At 42.6% G+C, this 13,044-nt stretch overlaps 1 protein-coding gene across 1 annotated transcript in view; it reads right to left on the bottom strand.

Moving 5' to 3' along the window:
- The window catches only part of LOC145351942 (slit homolog 3 protein-like), a 623,540-nt gene that overhangs the window by 110,188 nt on the left and 500,308 nt on the right, over window positions 1-13,044 (bottom strand). The window contains exons 27-29 of the mRNA XM_080201750.1: window positions 12,323-12,420; window positions 5,209-5,348; window positions 248-341 (exon numbers count right to left, since the gene is read on the bottom strand). Of these exons, the coding sequence (XP_080057876.1) occupies window positions 248-341; window positions 5,209-5,348; window positions 12,323-12,420 (332 nt within the window). The remainder of the gene's footprint in view (window positions 1-247; window positions 342-5,208; window positions 5,349-12,322; window positions 12,421-13,044) is intronic.

Raw genomic sequence — 13,044 nt, 5'->3', positions numbered from 1 at the left:
GTGGTTGACAAATTGGCTGCCGTGTTTGCCTACACTTCAAAACACTGTACTGGAGTGAAGCACTTTGGTATATCTGACTGAAAAACATTCTAGAAATAAACTGGCTCTTTTTCCAGGCTGGAAAAGAAAATAGGAGATGGCAAAGGAGTTACGAAGATATTTGATTTATTTTTAAGCTTGACCGAATTGATAAAATGATTCAAATGACCCAAACATTTGCAACAAAGAATAAAAACTTTGTACTCACTTGTATTTCCTATCCTTTGAGATACATTTGGAGCCATGCTGGCAGGGATTAAGGCTTGGGACACAGTAATCCACAACCTCTTCACATAGCTCACCTGTGGAGACAGGGAAGCAGCAGGTCACTGAGATTTAATAACGTCATGGGCCAGAATTTACTGGGTGGCAACACAGTGGTTAGCACTGCTGCCTCACAATGCCAGGAACCCGGGGTTAATTCCCAACTTGGGTCACTGTCTGTGTGGAGTTTGTACATTCTCCCTGTATCTGCATGGGTTTTCTCTGGATGCTCCAGGTTCCTCCCACAGTCCAAAGATGTGCGGGTTAGGTGGATTGGCCATGCTAAATTGCCCCTCAGTGTCAAGGGGACTAGCTAGGTTAAATGTATTGGATTATGGGGATAGGACCTGGGTGGGATTAACAAAGAACAAACAAAGAACAACCCAGCACGGGAAACAGGCCCTTCGGCCCAACGAGCCCGCGCCGCCACATCCTCCTACACCTACCCTGCCCTGCGTGTCTGCGAGTGGAACCCCTAACTTAGCCAGATTCAGGGGAGAATAGTGTCAATTTGGTAAACCAATCAGCCTAAGAGCACATCTTTGGGGTGTGGGAGGAAACTGGAGCGCCCGGAGGAAACCCACGCAACCACAGGGAGAATGCGCAAACTCCCACAGACACAGGCCCAAATCCATGTATCTGCACAGCTAGCAGTGCTAGTCACTGAGCTGTTGTGGCGCCCGTCTACCGGTCCAGGATCAAGCACAAACACCGGCACGAAGCACTAGGCCACTCCCAGAACCTCCAAGAGCAGCCCACGCACGACCCACCGTGTGCATGCCCCTTGTTTGACAACAAGGTGGATCTCCACCTGCGGAATAAAAAGACAAAAACGTTAACCTATAAGTCTGCATTTCCGGTGTCTCCTGAGGTTCTGACCCTTTTTAATACCCCCTACTATAACCCTCCATCCTTGTTTCGCTCATGTGTCTATCTAAGTAAACCTTAAACAAATGCAACGTTCCTGCCTCCACCACCCTACTCGGTAGCGCGTTCCATACCCCCACGACCCTCTGCGTGAAGAACCTTCCTCTCACATCCAAATTATACTTCTCCCCCCTCACCCTTAGATCATGACCTCTCGTAATTGTACCCAGTCTAGGGAGCAGCCTCTCATTATTGACTCTATCTATTCCCTTCAGTATCTTATATACCTCTATCATGTCTCCCCTCAATCTCTGTCTTTCCAAGGAGAAAAGTCCCAGTTTCTCCAACCTTTCCTCGTAACCCAGTCCCTCCATGCCAGGCAACATCCTGGTAAACCTCCTCTGCACCCTCTCCAGAGTCTCCACGTCCTTCCGGTAGTAAGGCGACCAGAACTGGACACAGTACTCCAAATGCGGTCTAACCGACGTTCTGTACAACTGAAGCATTAGATTGTGGTTGGTGCATGGTGAATGGCCTCCTTGTGCACTGTAGGGATTCTATGATTCTACAAAATTGCAATATGTTCAATGCAAGCCGGTATTCTGTATGTAAATTACACTGCAATTTTGAGATCTGTCGGAAGTTGCGAGTCACCACCAGTTACTGGATGATTTGTGCCAATCAATTCTTGGCTTCACCTTTAGCCTCTCTCTGCATTTCAAGAAATTGCTGCATTCCCACATTAATTGGTAATTAATCATCACAGAAAGTTAGTGCTGGTACTTAACAGCCTTGGGATGATTTCAATGATGAAACTTGTATAACTGCAGTGCCACATCAACTGTCTCTGTCGATTACCCAACCTCGCCAATTTTGAAAAGTTAACAGCTAAGAAGCCCTTTGGCCTCTTTCCCACTGACACACCACTTTTCTGCTTGGTTTAGTTTTCAAAATTAATCAGGGTGCAGGACAAGGATCACAGTACGGCAAGATCATCACTTGACTTTTCCCTTTTTATTAATAAGGTTTCAATGCAAAGTGAGTAACTTCATTAGATTACTGACTCTCCACAGTGTTAAACAAGTGAAGTGGGAAAATCAGTCCTTTTTAAAAGAAAATCAACCAACTTTTCGTACCTAACTCGAACGTCCCACCTAACCCTACCTCCACAAGTGTATTCTGGACAGCACCATGACATGGCTTATAGCTGAGTGTTGAGATCCAAACCATTTGCTGAGTACAAAGGCACGTCACAGACACCAAACACAAATGAGCTCAGCGAAGTATCGGCTTAGCTCCGTTAAGTCAGACAGATACATACTCAAGTACCATTCCAGAACTTCAACTCATTTTCTGTATTCACATGCCAATAAGCTAACTGAAGCAGTGCTGTATCGCTAGAACACTTCACTGGAAATCTTTCTTGGGTATTAGTACAAAATGGGTGGTGTTGCATCAATTGCCTGTTTAAATGCCCCACTCGACATTTAGTTTAATTGACTTCAAATATCATAGAAAATCATAGAAACCCTACAGTACAGAAAGAGGCCATTCAGCCCATCGAGGCTACACCGACCACAATCCCATCCAGGCCCTATCCCATATCCACATATATTTACCCACTAATCTCTCTAACCAATGCATCTCAGGATAATTTTAGCATGGCCAATCAACCTAACCCACACACCTTTGGATTGTGGGAGGAAACTGGAGCACTCAGAGGAAACCCACGCAGACATGAGGAGAATGTGCAAACTCCATACAGACAGTGACCCAAATTGGTAATTGAACCCACGTCCCTGGAGCTGTGATGCAGCAGTGCTAACCACTGTGCTACTGTTCCACCCTAAATTGGGGCATGTAACTGGCATTCAACACCAGACAGCCCATTCTGCACAATGGTCCAAGACAAATTTCCACTTTCTCATGAGATATTATGAGGCTCTGTCCTCCTGTAAAGGTAAGCGTAAATGATCTGACAACAATAGATGAAGAAAAATAGGTCTCCTGCCTCAATCAACATTTTCTAAAAACTGGTCATTTGTCTAACTTGTTGCACGTGATACCTTGCTGTAAGAAAATCGACTGCTGTGATTACATACATGACAACAATGACTGCCCTTCAAAAGCAAATCACGCATGTAAAGTGTTTTGAGAAGTCCTAAACAATATGATATTGGCACTATGTAAATACAGGCTCCTACTTTCAATATCATGAGTCTGTACCAGAACTAAGCAAAGCTTCTAGAAATTGTTCAAGGGCGGGTGATTCAATTTTCATTAATGTTCCAGGGATATACCACAGGATCTGCTGTTCACAACCTGCATTATGTAGCGGTGATTGTGCTTTCCTCGTCAGTCGCTCATCGGAGCCTCCCATTTTCAATTTTGATGAACAGTGAGCAATTTAACATGAGCTGGTTTCTCATTGCCTTTCTCATGTGAAGCATCGCTGCCACCTGTAAGCAGCCGACGTCCCCCAATATTCTAGCTCCTCCATTAGACCTCTGCTGAAAATCTCCTTGTTTCACTGTTTTCCATGGCTTGTAACTCTTACCTGGGCCTGGGCCAACTTGCAAAAGGGCAGGGACAACCATCCACTGAGGTCTCAAAGGAACCTGCTACATAAACTCCCAGCATTACATTTTAAGAATGACCTCATCCACGTGCACACATGTGGAGTGCTGGTCTGAACTACAGGCAATATTCATCAAGACAAGTTAATGGCAGTTTTCTGTTTTAACTGGAAGGGAACTGTATCAGTTTGGAACTGAAAGCATCCCCAGAAAATCAAGGACAGGCACACTTGCAGGATTGCAAAACAGTTATCATAACATCCATGTCTCCATGAAAAGTGGCAATATTTGGAGCCTTTGGGCTCCTTATCATGGAATCTACACCAGTTAACCCAGGCGAGGGCGTCTTGTGCCTGTGCATTCATAGGCTGAAGTGATAAGATTCCCTGTGGAGTTTGAGTTGTGTGGATCTGGTTAGAATTAGGTAAACCCAATCATTTGACCTCTGATTTTAATCCCTTTTATAGACTCCATCCTTTGTGGTGTAGATTGGAGTTAATCCTCGCCTGGGAACCACATGCCATCTCTCAAGGATGAAAAGGATACGCACATGTGGGCTGCATTGTGAAAGCTTAGAAATCACAGAACACTCTGGACAGAATTTTAAAGAGTGCCTTGAAACACCCTATGTTTTCTTTGTGAATGTGTATTTTATTACAGCCGTTTCTTAATTGTCTCCGAGGCCTTTTCTACAATGTATAGTATGTAGAAGAATGTTTGGACAATCAGTCGGCAGGTCTTGTGCTGCAATTTCTGCCTGGTTGGGGTTTAGTTGAATGGAAATCCCAGCACTGCCCAGGTAAGTGCCTCAGTTGAACGTACCAGCTTCAGGGCTCCCACCAGTTCTCCCAACAGGGCAGCATGGTGGCACAATCTTCCCACTGTCCAAAGATGTGCAAGTTGGGTGGATTGGACATGCAAAATCGCCCTTAGTGTCGGGGGAATTAGCAGGTAAATTTTTGGGGTTATGGGGATAGGGCTGAGTGGGATTGTTATCAGTGCAGGCTCGATGGGTCGAATGGCCTCTTTCTGCACTGTAGGGATTCTATGATTCTAATGCCCAGATTAAATCCTGATCAGAGAATCTTGTTAAGGTAATATCATTTGACACCGTCCTTATGCTGGTAGCTTTCCTATGTGGCTACTCCTCATGCACTGGTGGCAATGGAGAATTTCTGCAGCCTATTTAAATACAAGGCCCATCAAAACTAAAGCTATTGCCACACTTGTTCTACCTGATACCACACGTGTGCACTTGCAGGCAAGCAACACTCATTAGGGACTCCGAGTGAGGAATGTGGCTGATGTGCTCCCCATTCTAAGCCTCGGGCTGCTGTGATCAACCTAGGGAGTTTCTAGTTTGCATGGCTTTGTATTGCATAGATGGATGCTGTAGGAAAACAGACCTCTAAGCAGTTCCAGGTGCTGGGGACCCTGCTCTGAGATTCCATACAATCAATACCTGTATAATTGGGTGGACAAAGGCAGGCATAGTTATTGATTCCATCTACACATGTGGAGTTATTTTCACAGTCATTATCTTCGCAGTCATCAGGATTTATTTCACACAACTGTCCCTCGAAGCCAGCAGGACATAGGCATCTAGAACAAAAGGAGCAAAATGAATTTAAGAATACGTAAAAAGTTAAGATTCTACTGAACAAGTACTTGGTAGCAACAAGAACCTGTGAGGATGTGATTATGAATATTCCTATCACGTTGTCCTCCTTTTTTCCCCGTTCTACAAAATTTGCATTCTTTGTCTGGTTGGCCAACTGAACTGAACACTGTCACCACTAAGGGCCAGAGACAGGAGACAAAAATCTCCAAGTAAAGATCTCAGGTCCAGCCTTGATATATTTTCAGGTTCAGCATCAATTGTCAAACAACAATGGATATCCACAAACACTTTACTGCTCAATATCTAATCACACAATAATGACCAAGGGCACAATAACTGAACTTCCTTGTATTATAAACTGGTTATTGCAAACTCATGTGGTCAATTTCCTTCTTAAGATGCTCAGCCCTTTGCTGCCCCTCTCAGTAGAACCATCCAACTAACACAGAAACTGCTTTCTATCTCTCTGGACAAATGGTTGAGGACTTAATTTCTAATCCTACCCCCTTACAGGGTGGCTCATAGGATTGTAGTTCAACTACATACCCCATTTCCGCCACTCTAATCCCAATAGAGACACCTGACAACAAACTCCTATTTCCAACACAAAATAGAGTTATCCCAACTGAATAAGCACAGTTTGTTCCCAGGGATGATTCAATAATGCCTCATCACTTTATTAGAAAGAGAGAAGTCTGCCTGCCATTAATGGCATTTCCTGAGTTCGACATAAAGTAGGGCTCCTTTTGTATTGTCATATGTTCAAGATGTAACATAAGTTAGTTGCAGAGAAAAGATTCATGTTTTGGTTACTCAGGGTGTGCTACTTACATTTTCCATAAAAGCCAACCCACAGAATTTGAATGAGATCCTACTATTGCCAATCTAGGGCGAGAGTTTCCATCTGTCCTACGTTCATAGATGGAAAATCCCGCCCGGGGTCAACAACCTTTGTATCGTCCGTCTCCCGCCTGTTACAATTCCCGTGATGGTTGGGATAGGAAAATTCCCCACCTAGTGTCAATATGCGCTGAGTTATGGATCTGGGCTGTACAAACTCAGTTTGTATAAACATAAATAAATATAAAAACTAGGAACAGGAGTAGGCCATCTGGCCCCTCGAGCCTGCTCCACCATTCAATAAGATCATGGCTGATCTTTTTGTGGACTCAGCTCTGCTTACCTGCCTTTAATTCCTTTACTAAATTTATCTAGCCTTATCTTAACAACATTTAATAAGGTAGCCTCAATTGCTTCACTGGGCAGGGAATTCCACAGATTCACAACTCTTTGTGTGAAGAAGTTCCTCCTCGCTTCAGTCCTAAATCTGCTTCCTCTTACTTTGAGGCTATGCCGCCTAGTTCTAGTTTCACCCACCGGTGGAAACAGCTTCCTGCTTCTATCTTATCTATTCCCTTCATAATCTTATATGTTTCTAGAAGATCTCCCCTTATTCTTCTGAATTCCAATAAGTATAGCCCCAGTCTACTCAGTCTCTCCTCATTTGCCAACCCTCTCAACTCCAGAATCAACCTAGTGCATCTTCTCTGCACCCCCTCCAGTGCCAGAATATCCTTTCTCAAATAAGGAGACTAAAACTGTACACAGTACTCCAGGTGTGGCCTCACTAGCACTTTATACAGCTGCAACATAATCTCGCTAGTTTTAAACTTCATTCCTATAGCAACGAAGGGCAAAGTTCCATTTGCCTTCTTAATTACCTGCTGCACCTACAAACCAACTCCTTGAGATTTCTGCACAAGGGCACCCAGATCCCTCTGCACGGCAACATATTGCAATTTTTTACCATTTAAAGAATAGTCTATTTTGTTGTTATTCCTACCAAAATGGATGACCTCATTTTCCAATATCGTACTCTATCTGCCAGACCCTCGCCCTTTCACTTAGATTATCTATATCCCTTTGCAGATTTTCAGCTTCCTCTGCACACTTTGATCTTCCACCAAACTTAGTGTTATCTGCAAATTTTGACACACTACACTTGGTCCCCAACTCCAAATCATCTATGTAAATTGTAAACAATTGCGGTCCTAACACTGATCCCTGAGTCACACTACTAGTCATTGATCGCCAACCAGAAAAACACCCATTTCCCTCACTCTCTGCTTTCTGTTAGTTAACCAATCCTCTATCGATGCTAACACATTACCTGTAACACTGTGTACCTTTATCTTATATAGCAGTCTTTGGTGTGGCACCTTGTCAAATGCCTTCTGGAAATCCAGATACACCACATCCAAAGGTTCCCCATTGCCCACTGCACATGTAATGTTCTCAAAGAATTCCACCAAATTAGTCAAACATGACTTGCCCTTCATGAACCCATCTTACTGATAGGACAATTTATATAGGGCCCTTACAGCTCTTCAAGAGAGGAATCAAATTCTCAGAGAAGAAATGGAGTGTGCGCTAATTCACTCTACTTCCTACTCTCACTTTAAAGTATAGCCCTACTCTCCCATTACAAAAAAAGAGCGGCTGAAAAATCCAAGACTTCAAGAGCAGGAATTAAGTTTACATTTATAGATCCCAATACCATCCACTCACTATCTTTCATGAGAATTAAGATCGAAAATAGTTCTGGAACAAAAGTCTGAGAGTTCTCTGAAATCCTGTGCAAACTCCTGCCAATATTAGTGGCCATGATGTGGAGACGCCGGTGCTGGACTGGGGTAAACACAGTAAGAAGTCTGACAACACCAGGTTTAAGTCCAACTGATTTATTTGATAGTAAACTCACAAGCTTTCGGGGTTTACCTCTTCGTCAGGTGAATCCACTCCTGGTGTTGTCAGACTTCTTACAATATTAGTGGCGGCGTAGTGCAAAGCAAACAAAAGACAACCTACTTGGATGACTCTTATTTGTTGCTGGATGAACCAAATTTGAATGTGATCTTGTACTTTTCTTCTAGTAGTTTTGCACTGAATTAAGACGAGATTCAGTGAAGGACATTATAATCAGTATTTCTCAAATTGACAGAGAAAGACACAGTTAGGGAGCAAGGGTTTTACCAAATCTTTACTCCAATATAGTTGATCCTTTCTGTTTTGTTGATGACAGGATTTCAATCTGCCAACGGTATTAGTGCTGATTTGTTATTCCCTCTCAATTTAAAATCAAATCTCAAGAACAAATTATTTTGGATTTTCCACTTGCTATGAAAGGCTCTGCAGGATTTTCTGGTCATCCGCCAGCAGGATCTTCCAGTCCCGCTGAAGATGACCCCGGGTGCATGTTCGCTGGTGGCCGGACAGGCAACCACACAACACCTTAGGCATCAAAGGGTTTGAAAGACCCCACTGGCGGTCAATGGCAAGGCACTGCTGGAAAACAGGACATGGGGTGACGGCCAGAAAATACCATGCACTTATTCTGTCCAACAACAATCAGTCCCTCCATCCCGGACACTGACTGTAGCTTTTAAGAGGTGACTTGAATTTGAGAGGAACATTTTTCATTTGGACACATTTTCCCAGTTTCCAGAAGGGGTAAAAAAAAAAATTGCTGACAATATTATTTATAGGGCCTGAATTTCCTTTAAAACTAGTAGGTGGAGCCTAGATGCTGAAGTTCTGCTACCATTTCTGACCTATCCCATTTTTGCCAGAGGATGAATGGGGGCAGGGTGGGATTCACAAAGGAGGGAAACCAGAACTTAGCAGAGCTATTTGAACTAAGTGCTAAGTTCAAACAGACCCAATTTTGGTCTTTGTACAGCCCTTAATCCACAGTAAGGGATTCACGCAGGAGGCGTAAAAACTCTTGAAGGGTGGGATAAAGTCTATTTAGCTGTCATGACCTGGTGCTTTTAAAATCGCCTGCATTTTAAACAGTAGAAAATATGGCCTTTGTTGTCAGTAGTCGTTAAAAAAAATCTGCTGGATAGCTTTTACTGACAGGCGAACCGTTACAGTATCTGTTCATGCGGTATTTGATGACATCTTCCAAAGACTATTTACCATTACATTGCTATGCAAGCTTGACTGAGAATGAAACTTCCAATTATCTTAGCAGGGGGTTCTGATTCAGAATTTGAGTGATGGCTTAATGAGAATTAAAGGATTAGTTTTTTTTAAAATGTGGGCTATGAATTGAAGTTTGTTTTTATAAGAAGTTAACTACTTGATATATAAAGACATTTGAATGGACTTCAGGAATGGGAGCTTTTTTTTCGCTATCCAGTGCACAGAATAAGAGCTATCTTAGATTTTCCTAAATGTATTTTTTTAAATCTCCACATGGTTTCTGTAATCTGCCATGGTGGATACTGGTTAAGTTGCATTTGCATTGGCATGGAAGGGATATGAGGAATTGATGGGGAGGTGGTGAGGTATAAAGGGTGAGGGCTACGGGGCTTAACTACTTTTATTATAACTGGTGAAATCTGGCCCACGGTGCTTATTTGATCAAATATTCTGGAAATTCACTGGGAATGAACTTTTATACTTGTGCCACTAAGACACAGCTCTGTGATCAGAAAAGAGCACCCAACAATAGTACACCCCATGTGCAAGAGAAAATGTCATCAATGTTTAAATTGACTTTAACCAAGACAATGATCGGGAACTGCTGACATCAAATTGTGACTTCCTGATATCAAACTGTGAACACAGATTAGAAGCAGGAGTAGGCCACTTAGCCCCTCAAGCCTGGTCTGCCATTCAATTGGATCATGGCTGATCTGAATGCAACTTCAATCCCACGTTTTTGCCAATCCCAGATAACCTTTCACCCACTTGTTAATCAGGGATCTATCTCACTCTGTCTTAAAAATATTCAAAGACACAGCTTCCACTGCCTTTTGAGGGAGAGAGTTTCAGAGCCTAATGACCCTAAGAGAAAAACGTTCTCCTCATGCCTGTCCTAAATGAGTGACTCCTTTTTTTAAAAAGTGGCTCCTAGTTTTAGATTCTCAGATAAGATTCTTATCCAAGGTTTTATACCCCACTCTCCGATATGGGACCTGAATGAAATCAAAGCTTTCTGGTAAAGAAAAGCTAAACTTTTGTAGACAAATGAAGGTCAAAAATATGAATTTTATTGAGCATTTAAAGATTACATTTATTATTACACTGGATCATTGGACCTTGTCCAGAGTAAATAAAGCAGTCTCAGGCTTGTGTTATTGATGCAGTAGGCCAGACTTGAGAGTGACATTTTTACTTCTGAACTTGTGTACGAGACTGTGGAAAGTTCATGGGAGTTTAGTCATATTCTCTACCCAGAAATAACACTTCAAAAGGCGCAATCACTCAACCATAAACCCCCCAGTAAAATCAAATTAATTGCCAGGGAGATTTTCAGATACTATCAACTTTCAGAGTATGAGGTTTTCAGTTTTGCCCCAGGCACTGAGGAAAGCATTTTTAAAAGATAACAAATCTGTAAAATCTAACACGACAGCAAAAGACATGAATCTGCCACCATCTTTCTGTCCACGGCTCCATTTTGGAGCATTTTTGAAGCAAAAATTTTGGTTGCTGCTTAGCCTTTTTAGGTTAATATGGATTTAACCATCTTCCTAAATAAATTATTACCAATAATCTCAAAGGCCTCATTTTCTCATTGCATCAAAGCTAATAGCCTAACTGCTTGCTTTGAAAATAAGAAAATCCTTTTTGCTGAATGTTCATTTTTTTCTCTGAAATACCAGAGGTTTATTCAAGAGCAATTGCTAATAAACATTTTCCCCCTTATGAATACTATTTCTGGCTCTTATTCATTCCATCATTTTCTTTAGAACTGCAAAATAGGGCCAATTGATCAGTGATGTGTCATGTGTGACTTGCTTTATAGAATCCCTACTGTACAGAAGAAGGCCATTTGGCCCATCGAGTCTGCACCAATCACAATCCCACCCAGGTCCTATCCCACACATTTACCCTGCTAACCCCTTAACATTAGGGTCAATTTAGCCTGGCCAATCAGCCTAACCCATATATCTTTCCACAGTCTATACAGTTCAGGAAGACCCCAGGTGTGTTTTGGTTACTTTTTCTCCACCATACCTCACCAGTGACCTCCAGTATTTGCCAACATCCTCACTGCCTAACTGAGCATTTGGTTCCATATACTCATCATCCCCAGAGTCAATTTAAACTCTTCATTTTCTTACCCAGCTTGTGTCCAGTTGTTGTGGAGTTTGTAATCACCTCAAAGATATTATAGTTCAATTTAGTCAATAAATTTAGCCTTCTTCCCCTCCCCCTACTGTCAGTTTTGATATCATTACTTATCCTCAAATAGTTCAAGTGCCCAATAAAAGGTATTAATTTATCATTGTATAGTGAATATAACGAAGTCAAAAGTACCAATGTCCCATTATAGATTTTTCAAACCTTTTAACTCTCAAAGCCACCATGATCATAATGAATGACAGAGCAGTCTCAAAGGGCCAAATGACCTGCTTCTATGTTTCAATGAGCTTCATCCCTCCATCAACTCTGTGACAACTAAATTGTCCCAGCAATACCACCTGCCCAACACGAGGTCATGCTGGGAAATCTGCTGGGCTGGCCACTTGGCATGGGTCTGTCCTGTTGTCAGTTTAAGTGCCAGTGCTGGTGCCATGAGACCCTTAGATGGGCATTAACTACTCAGGTAAGAGCCTCAATTAGCCCACGGGCAGGCAGAATGTCCAACACAATCCCTGCTTTTGGTATAGTGGGGAAAGGGGCAGGTGGCTAGATGTGGGCGGGCCACCCATTGGATTTAACATGTGGCACTGACTTCAACCCATCAAAGGCAGATCATTAAAACCAGCCCTCCTTCATTACTGGTGAATTGTATGTCAGGTTATGCTCAACTTTTATTAATAACAAGCAACACTTTTACGATCACAATTCAGTTCTCAGCTATGAAACTTGATTTGACTGAGCTTACATTCAGAAGAACAAAAATTCATCTCACTTATTTGATTATTTAAATGAGCACCTGAATCCACGTTTGTCTCCTTCACTGAGGCGGCAGGTCCCTCCGTTTTGGCACAAGTTGTTGATGCAGGCATTGATGGGAACTGCACAGTCCTGACCCTATGGGGATGAAAAATCCAGGGGAGTTACTGATGTCCCCTCAAAAGGAGAACAAAACGGCATTAGTAGACGCACAGTCCTTCACACCCTCTCCAATTTTCTCCCTTCCTGTTCTGCTGGTCTCATCTTGGGATTTGATTCTACATATGGTTTACCATAGTTTGGTATCGTGCCCAAGTGGTCAGTCTTCATTTTTAAGCCTGGATGGTATTGGCAAGCTCATGCACAGAGACCATCAAAACCTAAAGTCTAAACTGTAAGCGCTTAAGCCCTGCACTTCCCACCAGGGGTTACGAAAGCAATCAGGTACAGAACTTTGGTTGAAGCTTCCTTTCTCTAGTCAATGGAAATTGACACTAACTGCAACAGAGGTTATGGCATGAATTTGGGATGTATTTGTTTGTGTGGTTTAGAATCACGTCTTGCAGTTGGGGAAATGTAAATGGCTGTTGAGCTTGTCCAAGAACCTGGGTTCCTGCACTTCCTCCTCTGTGAATATGGCTGAGCTGGCTGTCAAATATCAGTTCTTTTACTTGTAATGCACATACAACCCATTGAATTCACATTATACGGGTATAAGAGCAGACACTTTTTACCCTGTGTGCACAGCACAGTACAGGAGCT

Source organism: Carcharhinus amblyrhynchos, chromosome 13 (genome assembly GCF_965287045.1).
Source record: "Carcharhinus amblyrhynchos chromosome 13, sCarAmb.v2.hapA, whole genome shotgun sequence".
Classification (NCBI taxonomy): Eukaryota; Metazoa; Chordata; class Chondrichthyes; order Carcharhiniformes; family Carcharhinidae; genus Carcharhinus; species Carcharhinus amblyrhynchos.
The sequence above is the reverse complement of the archived record's forward strand: the minus strand, read 5'-3'. Positions and strand labels throughout refer to the sequence as shown.